The 14902-nt window shown below is 45.0% G+C and overlaps 2 protein-coding genes across 2 annotated transcripts in view; both read right to left on the bottom strand.

The window, feature by feature from the left end:
- MAPKAP1 (MAPK associated protein 1) overlaps positions 1 to 9890 on the bottom strand; it is a 180254-nt gene extending 170364 nt beyond the window's left edge. The window contains exon 1 of the mRNA XM_063431062.1: positions 9573 to 9890. Within this exon, the coding sequence (XP_063287132.1) occupies positions 9573 to 9825 (253 nt within the window). The 5' untranslated portion in view covers positions 9826 to 9890. The remainder of the gene's footprint in view (positions 1 to 9572) is intronic.
- A 1481-nt stretch (positions 9891 to 11371) lies between these two features.
- LOC134572945 (polyadenylate-binding protein 1-like) lies at positions 11372 to 13642 on the bottom strand. Its single transcript, XM_063432285.1, is given in 2 exon segments — positions 11372 to 12302; positions 12304 to 13642. Coding segments are annotated over 2 exon segments (1917 nt in total). The 5' UTR covers positions 13498 to 13642; the 3' UTR covers positions 11372 to 11579.
- Positions 13643 to 14902: the final 1260 nt, after the last annotated feature.

Below are 14902 nucleotides of genomic sequence, written 5' to 3'. Positions count from 1 at the left end.
GTCTTACACCCCCTTGTATGTCTCTTACAACCCCCATGTGTATCTCCTGCCCCCCCCCCCCAGCCCCTTTGTGTGTCTTTCTTTCCCACAGCCCTTTTCTGTGGGTCTCTCCCCTCAGCCTGTTTTTTGTGTGTCCCTCTTCCCCTCAGGCTCCTTTGTGTAACTTTTCCCTCCCAAGCCATATAGACATAGATATATATCTACACACACATACAGGCACATAGTCACAGAAATATGCAGGCACACAATCAAACAAACACAGCCATACAGGCACACAGTCATACAATCAACACATACAGGTACACAGACATACAGTCATACAGACACACACACACAGAGACATGCAGACACTGGCATATAGATAAATAAAGACACAGTTATACAAACACAGACATACAGAGACATGAAGATGCAGGCATACAGAGACATACTTACACAGGCATGCAGGGACATATATACACAGACAGTCACACAAAGATATACAGAACAAGGCATACAGAGACATATGGATACGGTCATACAGAGACATACAGACACAGGCATACAGGGACATTCAGAAACACACGGACACAGTCATATAGAGACATACAGACACAGACAGACATAGTCATACAGAGACATGCAGACAGGTATACAGAGCAGGGGCAGATCCAGAACCTAGTCTTGGGTGGGGGGTGGGTGGTGGTAGTGAGTTTTAGTGGGATAATAGGGGCTCTAATTAAGGAGTTAAGGGCTGTAGTAGGGGGACAGGGGCTGTAGTTGAGAGTTAGGGGCTTTAATTGGGGGCTTAGGAAATGTAGTGGGGAATTGGGGCTGTAGTAGGGGGTTAGGGACTGAAGTAGGTTGATGGCTGCAAGTGGGAACAGGGGCTGTAGTGTGGGGGATATGGGCAGCAATTGGGGGAGAGGGGCTGTAGTGGGGGTAAGGAATGTAGTAAGGGAATAGGGGCTGTACTGGAGTTATGGGGTAAAAGGGAGTGGAAGGGATGTGAAGTAAGGGAGTTAGAGGCTGTAGAAGGGAGTATAGGGGCTGTGGTGGGAGCAAAGGGGCAATGTGGTTGGAAACGGGCAGTATGGTGGGAAACAGGGGCAGTAGAGGGGGACACAGGGGCAGTATGGTGTGGGCACAGGCTGTATCGAGGGACACTGAGGCAATAAAGTGGTGTCACAAGGACAGTATGGTAGGGGGTAAATGGGAAGTAGAGGGGGGACAGGGGCTGTTGAGGCGGGTAGAGGAAGTAGAGGGGGGAGACAGGGGCAGTTGAGGCGTGTGAAAGGGGGGCAGAGGCAGGGGCTGTAGAGGGAAATAGGAGGCGGCACAGGGGATAAAGAGGGGGGCACAAAAGCAATATGGGGGGCATGGGCAGTATAGTGGGGACAGGGGCTGTATAGGGGGTGCATGGGCAGTATGGTATGGGCAGAGGCTTTAGAGGGAAAGAGGGGCTGTAGACAGGGCAGGGGCTGTAGAGGGAAATAGAGGAGCTGTAGAGGGGCAGTATGGTGGGGCAGGGGTTATGGAGGGAAATAGAGCTGCTGTAGAGTGGCACAGGGGGCAGTAGAGGAGGACAGGGTCAGTATGGTGGGGGCAGGGGCTATAGAGGTGCTGTAGAGGGGCACATGGGGCAGTATGGTGGGGCAGGGGCTATAGAGGGACGTAGAGGGGACATGGGCAGTATGGTGGGGGCAGGGTCTATAGAGGGAAATAGAAGTGCTGGAGAGGGGCACATGGGGCAGTAGAGTGGGGACAGAGGCTATAGAGGGGCTGTTAAGGGGCGGGGTAGTATGGTGGGACAGGGGCTATAGAGGGGCTGTTAAGGGGTAGGGGTAGTATGGTGAGGCAGTTTGGTGGGGCAGGGGCTGTAGAGGGGGCAGGGGCAGTATGGTGGGGCAGGGGCTATAAGAGGGACATAGAGGGGCGGGGGCTATAGAGGGGGCAGTATGGTGGGGCAGGGGCTATAGAGGGAAATAGAAGTGCTGTAGAGGGGCACATGGGGCAGTAGAGGGGGCAGGTGCACTATGGTGGGGCAGGGGCTATTGAGGGGCTGTAAAGGGGGCAGGGGTAGTATGGTGGGGCAGTTTGGAGGGGCAGGGGCTGTAGAGGGGGCAGGGGCAGTATGGTGGTGGCAGGGGTAGTATGGTGGGGGCAGGGGCTATAGGGGTAGCAGGGGAATATGGTGGGGGCAGTGATAGTATAGTGGGGGCAGTATGGTGGGGCAGGGGGGAGTATGGTAGGGGCAGGGGGGAGTATGGTAGGGGCAGGGGGGAGTATGGTAGGGGCAGGGGGGATTATGGTAGGGGCAGGGGGGATTATGGTGGGGGCAGGGGGGATTATGGTGGGGGCAGGGGGAGTATGGTGGGGGCAGGGGGAGTATGGTGGGGCCAGGGGGAGTATGGTGGGGCCAGGGGGAGTATGGTGGGGGGCAGGGGGAGTATGGTGGGGGCAGGGGGAGTATGGTGGGGGCAGGGGGAGTATGGTGGGGGGCAGGGGGAGTATGGTGGGGGGCAGGGGGAGTATGGTGGGGGGCAGGGGGAGTATGGTGGGGGGCAGGGGGAGTATGGTGGGGGCAGGGGGAGTATAGTGGGAGCAGGGGCAGTATAGTGGGGCAGGGGCAGTATAGTGGGGGCAGGGGTAGTATAGTGGGGCAGGGTCTGTAAAGGGGGCAGTATGGTGGGGCAGGGGCTATAGAGGGAAATAGAAGTGCTGTAGAGGGGCACATGGGGCTGTAAAGGGGGCAGGGGTAGTATGGTGGGGCAGGGGCTAAAGAGGTGGCAGGGGTAGTATAGAGGTGGCAGGGAGAGTATGGTGGGGGCAGGGAGAGTATGGTGGGGGCAGGGAGAGTATGGCGGGGGCAGGGAGAGTATGGCGGGGGCAGGGAGAGTATGGCGGGGGCAGGGAGAGTATGGCGGGGGCAGGGAGAGTATGGCGGGGGCAGGGGGAGTATGGCGGGGGCAGGGGGAGTATAGCGGGGGCAGGGGGAGTATAGCGGGGGCAGGGGGAGTATAGCGGGGGCAGGGGGAGTATAGCGGGGGCAGGGGGAGTATAGCGGGGGCAGAGGGAGTATAGCGGGGGCAGAGGGAGTATAGTGGGGGCAGGGGGAGTATAGTGGGGGCAGGGGGAGTATAGTGGGGGCAGGGGGAGTATAGTGGGGCAGGGGGAGTATGGTGGGACAGGGATAATATGGTGGTGGCAGGGATAGTATAGTGGGGGCAGGGATAGTATAGTGGGGGCGGGGGGTGTATAGTGGGGGCAGGGGGTGTATAGTGGGGGCAGGGATAGTATAGTGGGGGCAGGGATAGTATAGTGGGGGCAGGGATAGTATAGTGGGGGCAGGGATAGTATAGTGGGGGCAGGGATAGTATAGTGGGGGCAGGGATAGTATGGTGGGGGCAGGGATAGTATGGTGGGGGCAGGGATAGTATGGTGGGGGCAGGGATAGTATGGTGGGGGCAGGGATAGTATGGTGGGGCAGGTGGAGTATAGTGGGGGCAGGGGAGTATAGTGGGGGCAGGGGGAGTATAGTGGGGGCAGGGGGTGTATAGTGGGGGCAGGGGGAGTATAGTGGGGGCAGGGGAAGTATAGTGGGGGCAGGGGACGTATAGTGGGGGCAGGGGACGTATAGTGGGGGCAGGGGGAGTATAGTGGGGGCAGGGGGAGTATGGTGGGGGCAGGGGGAGTATGGTGGGGGCAGGGGGAGTGTGGTGGGGGCAGGGGGAGTATGGTGGGGCAGGGATAATATGGTGGGGGCAGGGATAGTATAGTGGGGCAGGGATAATATGGTGGGGCAGGGATAATATGGTGGGGGCAGGGATAGTATAGTGGGGGCAGGGATAGTATAGTGGGGGCAGGGATAGTATCGTGGGGCAGGGATAGTATGGTGGGGGCAGGTGGAGTATAGTGGGGGCAGGGGGTGTATAGTGGGGGCAGGGATAGTATAGTGGGGGCAGGGATAGTATGATGGGGGCAGGGGGAGTATGGTGGGGGCAGGGATAGTATAGTGGGGCAGGGATAGTATAGTGGGGCAGGGATAGTATAGTGGGGGCAGGGATAGTATAGTGGGGGCAGGGATAGTATGGTGGGGACAGGTGGAGTATAGTGGGGGCAGGGGGTGTATAGTGGGGGCAGGGATAGTATGGTGGGGGCAGGGATAGTATGGTGGGGGCAGGGGGAGTATAGTGGGGGCAGGGATAGTATGGTGGGGGCAGGGGGAGTATGGTGGGGCAGGGGGAGTATGGTGGGGGCAGGAGGAGTATGGTGGGGGCAGGGGGAGAATGGTGGGGGCAGGAATAGTATGGTGGGGGCAGGGGAAGTATGGTGGGGGCAGGGGCAGGGGCTTTAGAAAGGGACTGAAAAAAAAACGTTTTGATTTAAAAAAAAAAAAAAATGCTACAAGTTCTTCCCCCACCCTTACCTTGGGCCAGGAGGGAGAACCTTACCCCTGGTGGTCGGCTGGGACGGGCTGCACTGGAGGCTGGAGCTGCAATCAGGACCGCTGGGGAGTCTGGGAGCAGTAGAAGTCCCGCCCCCTTCTGACATCATCAGAGGAGGACGGCTGACTTCACTGCCAGGCTCCTGCTGTGTGCTGGCTGCAGGGAGAGAGGTAAGATTAAAAATCCGAGTCTCCAGCCAGAGGCAGGAGATTCGGATTTTTGCGCCCCCCCCTCCTCTGGCGCCCTAAGGCGGCCGCCTATGCCGCCTTATGGACGCGCCGGCCCTGCGCTACAGTAATAGAAAAAAAGTACCCACACCATGTCAGTAAGTCCTGAGTAAGATGTTTGTATCTGTATTGTTATATGTTGTTAAAAAATATGAAGTATGTATTAGATATTTTTCTAATAAAAAAATAAAAACACCTGAAAGATTTATAGGTTCTATTAAATTACATAATTCACTCAATTATATTTAAATATGATTTATATAAACCCCTTAAAACGGGAGGGCGTACTATTACGCCATATTCTAAGCGGCTCTAAACGCCGCAGGGCGTAATAGTACGCCCTCACGGTTTTTGTTACTTACCCGGGATCCCAGGGAGTCCCCCGCGGCGGATCCTACCTCCTCCGGCCCCCCCGGCCATGTGAGAGTGAGGTCCTTGGGAGGACCTCACAATCACATGGCCGGGTTAGCTGGCTGCTGCATTGCCAGCAGGGGGACTGCCTGTAATGACAGTTAGTCCCCCTACTGGCTGGAAATCAAATAAAATAAAGTTAAAATCAGTGAGAAAAAAAAAAAAATTATATACTGTATATACTCGAGTATAAGCCGAGTTTTTCAGCACATTTTTTGTGCTGAAAAACCCCAACTCTGCTTATACTCGAGTTAATAGTCTGTATTATGGCAATTTGCATTGCCATAATACAGACAGGGGCTGTGGGGGCTGTCAGAGAGCTTACTTACCTCTCCTGCAGCTCCTGTCAGCTCTCTCCTCCTCCGCGCCGTCCGTTCAGCACCTCGGTCAGCTCCCAATGTAAATCTCGCGAGAGCACACTTACAGTGTGAGCTGACAGAAGAGCTGACCGGACGGAGCGGAGGAGGAGAGAGCGGACAGGAGCTGCAGGAGAGGTAAGTAAACTCTCTGCCAGCCCCCCTCTCCCCCCCACTGAACTACCAATGCTGGACCACCAGGGAAGGAGAGCCCCCCTCCCTGCCATATATCAAGCAGGGAGGGGGGACAAAAAAAGATATATTAATAATAATAATTAAATTAAATAATAATAAAATAATAATAATAATTGAATTAAATAAAAATAATAATAAATAATAATAAAAAAATTAAAATAATAAAAAAAAATTGCCCACCCCCACCAAGGCTCTGCAACACACTGCACACACTGCACTCATACACACACTGCATTCATACACACACACTGCACACATACACACACACACACTGCACACATACACACACTGCACTCATACAAACACACTGCACTCATACACACTGCATTCATACACACACTGCATTCATACACACACACTGCACTCATACACACACACACTGCACTCATACACACACACACTGCACGCATACACACACACACACACTGCATTCATACACACACACTGCATTCATACACACACACTGCATTCATACACACACACGCTGCACTCATACACACACACGCTGCACTCATACACACACGCTGCACTCATACACACACGCTGCACTCATACACACACTGCATTCATACACTCACACTGCATTCATACACACACACTGCATTTAAATATTCAATTAATATATTTTTTTAGGATCTAATTTTATTTAGAAATTTACCAGTAGCTGCTGCATTTCCCACCCTAGTCTTATACTCGAGTCAATACGTTTTCCCAGTTTTTTGGGGTAAAATTAGGGGCCTCGGCTTATATTCGGGTCGGCTTATACTCGAGTATATACGGTACTTAGATCATATATATAAAAAAATTATATACTTAGATCATATATATTATATCTAAGTATATATATATATACACACACTGTCTAGGTGTATTTTACTATTAATATATATAATTATATATATATATATATATATATATATATATATATATATATTATCAAATTACACGTAGACTGATACTGATTAAATATATATATTTAATACGTTAAAAAATAAAAAAAATCTATAGATGTGTGTTGTTTCGTTCTAATTGTATTGTGATATTAATATATATATATATATATTAAAATCAAAATACACGTAGAACAAAATAATATATATATCTATATACATAAATAGATACATATATATATCACTATATATATATACATACACACACACATATATATATATACACACATACATACATATATATATATATATGAGTGCACTCTTTTCTTATGTGTATATATATATATATATATATATATACACATATATTAATTCTACATATATATTTATGTAATATTTTTACATAATTAGGTATTTTAATTAATTACAATTAGCGGGACCTGCCTGACAACCCATGCCGAAAGTATAGGGAATTTAATTTGCTAGCACTATATTTAACCCTATAACTTTCCAAGACACCAAAAAACCTGTACATGGGGGGTACTGTTTTACTCGGGAGACTTCGCTGAACACAAATATTAGTGTTTCAAAACAGTAAAACGTATTACAACGATGATATCGCCAGTAAAAGTGACGTTTTTTGCATTTTTCACGCACAAACAGCACTTACACGGACGATATTATTGCTGTGATACTTTTTACTGTTTTGAAACACAAATATTTGTGTTCAGAGAAGTCTCCCGAGTACAACAGTACCCCTCATGTACAGGTTTTATGGTGTTTTCAAAAGTTACAGTCAAATATAAGGCTTGTGTTTCATTTTTTTCACATTAAAATTCGCCAGATTGGTTACGTTGCCTTTGAGACCCTATGGTAGCCCAAGAATGAAAATTACCCCTATGATGGCATACCATTTGCAATAGTAGACAACCCAAGGTATTGCAAATGGGGTATGTCCAGTCTTTTTTAGTAGCCACTTAGTCACAAACACTGGCCAAAATTGGCGTTTTTTGCATTTTTCACACACAAACAAATATGAACGCTAACTTTGGCCAGTGTTTGTGACCAAATGGCTACTAAAAAAGACTGGACATACCCCATTTGCAATACCTTGGGTTGTCTACTATTGCAAATGGTATGCCATTATGGGTGTAAATTTCATTCCTGGGCTACTATACAGTCTCAAAGGCAACGTAAACAATCTGGCGAATTTTAATTTCAAATGTAACGTGCTATATTTGACCCTGTAACTTCCCAAAACACCATAAAACCTGTACATAGGGGGTACTGTTTTACACGTGAGACTTTGCTGAATACAAATGTGTATTTTATTGCAGTAAAAGCAAACAGTATTATGACATTGACAGTTAAAATGTCATGTAGAACTAAAAAAATAAAAAAATTCTTATTTTCTCCCATTTTTTTCATATTAAATTATGTTTCATAGCTAAATATTTGATATTAAATGAAAGCCATGTTTCCCCTGAATAAAATGATATATAATAAGTGTTGGGTTTTGTTTACGTTTTGTTTTGTTCACAACGTGTACATTTGGCTCTGTCCTTAAGGGGTTAAAATACAGAAGGCTGACACAAAAACACAGCTGGATATAAGGCAGCACGAGCCTGAAGCTGAAATATTTAAAGGAACACTCTAAACACTATAACCACTACAGCACACAGAACTGGTTATGAGGTCTTGAGTGCCCTGGCAACCAGCACTGTAACTTGTCAAACTATTTTAGAGCAATTTGTTACTTGCGGTCCGCCAGGTACCGCAGTCCACCAGCACTACAGTCTACAGGACAGCCTGAATATCTTAGTCTGAGCTAAGCCTGGCAGTGCAGTACTTATCACATTGGTTAAGAGTGGTCCAAGCAAGAGACTGTAAGCGCCGCGCTCAGTAGTAATCAGATAAGAAATGGAACTGTTTTAAAACAGTGTCACTACTTACAATGGGGGAGAACGGGTACCTTTACAGTTATAGATCTTATATATTTTATATGGTGTTAATTTGATACTTAATGAAAGGAAGTGATTTCCAAATTTCATAGCAGATTTGCTCTTGCTCAATACAAGTGTGACATAGTAAAATTACAGCTGGTCCAGACAACCTGCCTACTGCATGATTACAGTGTTACATATCTGGTTTTGAGAACACAGACAAGGAAAGCAGCCACACACACACACACACACACCCTACAACACAGCATCCGTGCTCAGAGAATTTGATAAGACTTGAGATCCACTGGAATTGCTTTAGTCTATTTCATAATAAACACATAAAGAAATGGACATTTAGATTTCATCTGTTTGGGCCTATTTCAAAACATAAGCCGCTCCTAAAACCCTTAAGCGAACCTGGCCCTGACAGATACAGTAACAAACCAGGATCACAGACCAATTAGCATACTGGTACCTTGAATAAAACATTGAAAGTCACCTATAATTTGTATACTAGTGTAAACTTTTTCATATGATGGCTTTTTTTTTTTTTTTGCTGTCTTGTGAGTAAAGTTTTTATTGACATTTTCAATATAACACAAGGTCACAACAGCAAACACAGATAAAGCTAAAAAGACCAAAGTAGGCCTTAAACCACAAATGTCGTGGAAACTGACTGAAAACACAAAGTGTATTATCTAATATATGAGAGTTCAATAGTAGTTGAAATATGAAAGCCACAGCTCAGGAAAAGAAAAAAACATTTTCAAGAAAAGGAAGGCTGTTTTTTAAAATGTATATTTAGTAAATTATATCGCAATTTAGTTTTCTTCAGTCACAGCTAGGGCACACATTGTAAATGATGAGGAGAAATAGAAACATTTTATTTTATATATTTTCTTTATACCTTCTCTATGCTGACTGCCAGGTGAGGATCTTATTGCATCTTATAGTGTTGGTTTCTACTTTTAATTGTTTTCATACTTGTCAAATATAGTGATAAGTAAAGATAATACTGACTTTAAAGAGGTTTGCTGTACTAAAACTTACATCATATTTCTAACACATAAAAAACTTAAATAATCTATAAATTGTGAAAAGGTTATGTTTTTTCATGAGTTACCTGTATTTGATCTCCTCCTTATTCCAAAATCCCAACTAGATGTGATATCTACAGATTGGGAGTAGACATAACCCTGAGTCTCTCCATTCCCCTGCGATGCAGCGGTCTCCCCAGAAAATGAAGTTGGGTACAGCTTTTCCAAATCCACATCATGGTCAATGAGAACCATTTCGCACATGCCAGTGTCATCGCTTGTAACATGGGATTGACGAATATGGGCCAAGATAATCAAGGGATTGTCCAAAAAGGCCATTCTTTGCTCCCATAAAACATGGGTGATTTAGAACTAGCTCCAATAATCCATATATATTTATAGACCTGTGAAATAAAGACAAAGTGAGACAGGTTTACAATGAGAGAGGAAAAAAAGAAAACGTTTTAATAAGTAACCAGCTAACTTTCTTGAGTGACTTTCCAAATATTGTTTGACAAGTAGAATCGTCTGAATCTCTATTATACTTTTTATTCGAGTAGTGCAACAATTTATTTTGTAAATATTGAATTGTAACATATGTAAATCTGAATGCCAAATTTAAAGACAAAATAATCAATCTGTGAAAATAGCTGATTTGGAGAGATTTTTTTTTTTCAAGCAGATTGGCTATTATAAAGATTTTAGTTTCTTACATTTTGGAGCTTGATGACAAATTCCTCCAGTAAAAACAAATGTCAAAGCAAAGGGTACAAAAACAATATACTGAACATATAAACACATACATACATGCACCATACATACACACACACAAATTCAGTGTGGTCATCTAATGGTTGTCCAAAATTTGAAAAAAGTTTAATTGGATTTTGGAGAAAACAAAGATATGAGAATAAATTTTAGACAAACCAAAAACATAAAACATTTATTTTATTTATTCTTTATTTTGGGTTTTCAAATTTAAGTACAAAACCGTCAATGCGAGTAGGGTTACATTACAGTACAGGAATAAGTTTAGTGAACAGCTTCGACATGAACAGTATGTAAATTTGCAGCCTTATGTTCCAGTTTAGGCATAGTAAGTAGACACCATAATGTGTTTAGCCCTCCTTGTGGGCTTATTCCTATGGGGCCAATGTGCACACTTTTGACCCTGAGCCTTTTTGTGCGGTCAACGGTGTGTCCGCCCCAACCTGGTTGTCGTACCTTGGTCTTTGTCGTGGTGTTACAATGCGTCTTTATGCGAGAAGCCCTTTCTCTCAGGTCATCCTTGGGCCATGTCCACCTTGTGGAGTAGGTGGGAAGCGCCCATCTTGTTTCATGTCGAAGTGAGTGTCAATGTCAGGGAATGGTTAAGGCATAAATGGGAGTCGGCAAATCGGTATGTATGTCAGTGTCCCAGAATTGCTTTGGCGTAAATATTCATGTTAGGGCCGTGCTATAGCGTTTTCGTCTGTCATTAAGTGAGGAAGGTAAGGAGAGAGAGAAGTCGAAGGAATGGGCCAGGAAGTATGCGGGATAAGGGAGAAGTGAAATGGTGCGTTAAGAAAAGGGAAAAAGAAAGAGAGAAAAAAAAGTGGGCGGGGGAGAGGGGCCATCGCCCCTTCCGCGCTGCGCCCTCCACCCGTCGCACACAGCAAACATTTTTTTTTTTTTGGTGTTTTAAGTAAAGTTTATTAAAGCAAGAATTTTTTTTATAATCCAAATTATGTTTCTTTGCCCAGCTATCATTCCCCACAACCTACTGTGGTGAAATTCTGAGCTTTTCCACAGTAAAGAATTACAAAAATTAAAGAAAGGAATGCTTAACTTCCCGTACTGTTTTTCAAAATGCCTTTCCCCGGGTCTAAAAAAACATTACGTTTGATTTTATATTTTGCTTTTTTTTTTTTTTTTTAATATCTAGGACTAGCAATACCTGCCAGACCTGGCATTTACTCCGTACGTAAGCATTGAAGTTTCCTTTCCTTTTTTATGTGATTTTATTTTGTTTTGCAGTGTTTTTGCAAGATTTAAGTTTTTCCATGTTTTGAAATTTTTCAGTGAAGTTCTTTGAAGTTCCATCTGCATGCATGTTAAACAGCAGCCACGCCAGTAGCATTGCTCACAGCCTTTTGGGCAGCCTCCTTAGCTTGGTGGGCTTGCAACACAGCAACAGCTTCATCCACCTTAGAGCGGAGAGATTCTGGAGACTCCAGCATGTGAAGCAGCTCAGAATTATCAATCTCCAGCAACATGCCAGTAATCTTACCAGCGAGATTAGGATGCATAGCTTGGATCAGTGGGAACAGACGCTCACCCAGCATTTGTTTTTGCTCCTGTGGAGGAGCAGAGGCCAGCATGGAAGCAGTCAGAGGCTCTTGGCCTTGCATATGGACAGCAGGCTGCTGCATTGCAACTTGAGGTTGGGTACTAAGATGTTGTTGAAGATTACGGACACCAGCGGCATATTTATATTGAGTAACAGAACGCACAGTAGAAGTAGCAGCAGCAGCCGCTGCAGCAGCTGTTGGCCTAGGACCCATGGTCTGTGTTGATGTATTTGCAACGCGCTGCGCAGACACAACACGTGGGACCTGGGAAGAGGTTGGTCTCATTGCTCCAAAGGTTGGTGGTCTTGGAGCAGCAGGGCGGATGGCACCTGGCATGTTCTGGAATGGATGCCTGGCACCTTGAGCAGTCCAACGGGGGCTTGGTCTAATCTGAGCAAGCTGTCCAGGGTAGTATGCAGCACGATTTTGAGCAGGTGGGATTGCAGCCATGAAGTAGCTGGAGGGTGGTGGCTCACTGGATTGAGGGGCTGATCACTGGATTGGGTACAGCACGAACACTTGCCATTCTCTGCATGTACTGGTTGGTCAGATGTGCTTGCCTCTCTTCCTTGCGCTGTGCCAGAGCAACATACAGAGGCTTTGTGGCTACAATTCTACCATTCATTTCAGTGACTGCTTTGGTGGCCTCTTCAGGGGAGGAGAAGCACACAAATCCAAATCCTTTGCTTCGACCACCTTCGATCATTACCTTAGCACTTGTGATTGTCCCGAAGGGTGAAAATTCTTTGCGAAGACGCTCATCATCAATGCCATCATCCAAGTTTTTTACATAAAGGTTAACACCCTGGTATCTAGTAATTCGGTCCTGTTTCATTTGTTCAAATTTTCTCTTCAACTCGGTTTGCCTTTCCACCTTTTTCTGGGCACGGCCAACATAGATTGCTTTGCCATTCATATCTTTTCCGTTCATGTCATCTACAGCCTTCTGGGCATCCTCATGTCTTTCAAAAGAAACAAAACCAAAGCCTTTGGACTTTCCGCTTTCGTCTGTCATAACTTTAACACTGAGGGCTGGTCCATATTTGCCAAACATTTCTTTAAGTCTCTCGTCATCCATGTCTTCACCAAAATTCTTTATGTAGACATTTGTGAACTCCTTTGCTCTTGCACCGAGCTCTGCTTCTCGTTCTTTGCGGGACTTGAATCTCCCAACAAATACTTTGCGGTCATTCAAAAGCATGCCATTCATTTTATCAATTGCCCTCTCTGCAGCCTCCTGGGTTTCGAAGTGAACAAATCCATAGCCCTTCGAACCATTTTCATCACACACCACCTTGCATGATAGGATATTCCCAAATGCAGAAAATGTATCATACAGTGCTTTGTTATCAATGGATTTGTCCAGATTCTTGATGAAAATGTTGCCTACTCCACTTTTACGGAGAGATGGATCACGCTGAGACCACATTATACGCACTGGCTTGCCTTTTATGACGTCAAAGTTCATTGTATCCAAAGCACGTTCAGCATCAGCTGGTTGTTGAAAGTTTACATAAGCATAACCAAGAGATCGTCTTATGATCATATCCCTGCAGACTCTGATTGACAAAATTGGCCCAGCAGGACTGAATTTCTCATACAGCATAGCCTCTGTTACGTCAGGGTGCAGGTCTCCAACATACAGGGAAGCCATGGGGTAGCTGGGAGCACTTGGATTCATTTTCTATAAAGATTAAACACAAACTGCACGGAGTGACGGTTACTCGCTGCCTCTCACGAGCTGAGGCCTTGTCCTGCCCGGGGATTCTCTTCGCCGCTTCGGTGGTGGTGGGTTATTTTTTCCTTCACTGAGAGTTTTTTTAAAGCGATTTCTATTTTTTTTTTCCTTTTTTTTTTTTAAAATAAGTCGTCGGTTGGTTGTACTTCCGTTGCTTATTTCCGTGTGGTTATTTTTTTTTTTTCTGGAGCCGTTTAAAATCAGAGAGAGGGCGCGGGAGAAAAAAAAAGGAAACAAAAAAACTAAAAAAACATTGGATAAAGGAGGAAAAAAAAAAAATTGTAGAAAGGGATTTTTCTAGGGTTTTGTTTCCCAAAGGAGTTTTGTGATTTTTTTTTTTTTATATATTTTTTTAATAGTAAGAAATGTGTGCCGAGGCCAGGCTCCGGAGCACACACTCACACACAGCACTAACAGCCGGGGTAGAAGGGGAAAAGCAGCAAACATTTTTTTAACGAACCAAATCATCTCTAATGGTAAACATATAATTTTAAGATGCAATATTACATAGTAATCTATCTGCAAAAAAGACTCAAGTACAACCTTCATCTCAAAGCATAGATAAGCTCACATAGTAAAGCGGGAAAAAATGCAAACACCAGTGTAGATCTCAGAAACGATAAGTATAGCTGCATAAAACGTTAGCATCAAAATTTGATTGCAATTAGTTTTTGCAGCACAGATGTATTCACTTTTGTACAATATTGGTTTGCCGCAGTAACAGTAGTAGTCTATGCCAAGATAGTTTAGTGTGTCTGTCAGCGAGTGTGTGCCAGTTTCCTCTGTGTGTAAATGTGTGTCAGTTTTCTCTGTGTGTTACCGTGTGTGCCAGTGTCCTATGTGTAAATGTGTGTCAGTGTCCTGTGTGTATCTTGTACCAGTGCTTGGGCATGGGCATGGGCATGGGCATGGCACTGCTCTCTCCCCATGTTCAACTATTCTAGTTGCAGATGGAGAGGTGGAGTTGTTGCCATAGAAAAATGGATGTCTGGACTGGACATTTGTTAAGGGGAGGAGTTAGACATGTTTTAGTGTTTGCAGATGACACAAAACTTTGTAAAGTAATAAAATGTGAGCGGGATTTTGCTTTGCTGCAGAGGGATTTAGATAAATTGGGGGACTGAGCACTAAAATGGCAGAAGAAATGTAATGTAGAGAAATGCAAAGTTATGCACTTTGGGGTCAAGAATGCACAAGCAACTTACACCCTAAATGTTAGTGAACTAGGGATAACCACACACGAGAAGGATTTGGGAATTGTTATAGACAACAAATTAGGCAGCAATATGCAATGCCAATCCGCAGTTGCTAAGGCCAGTAATGTTTTGACATGTATAAACAGGGGCAT

This window comes from Pelobates fuscus, chromosome 9 (assembly GCF_036172605.1).
Source record: "Pelobates fuscus isolate aPelFus1 chromosome 9, aPelFus1.pri, whole genome shotgun sequence".
NCBI lineage: Eukaryota > Metazoa > Chordata > Amphibia > Anura > Pelobatidae > Pelobates > Pelobates fuscus.
The sequence above is the reverse complement of the archived record's forward strand: the minus strand, read 5'-3'. Positions and strand labels throughout refer to the sequence as shown.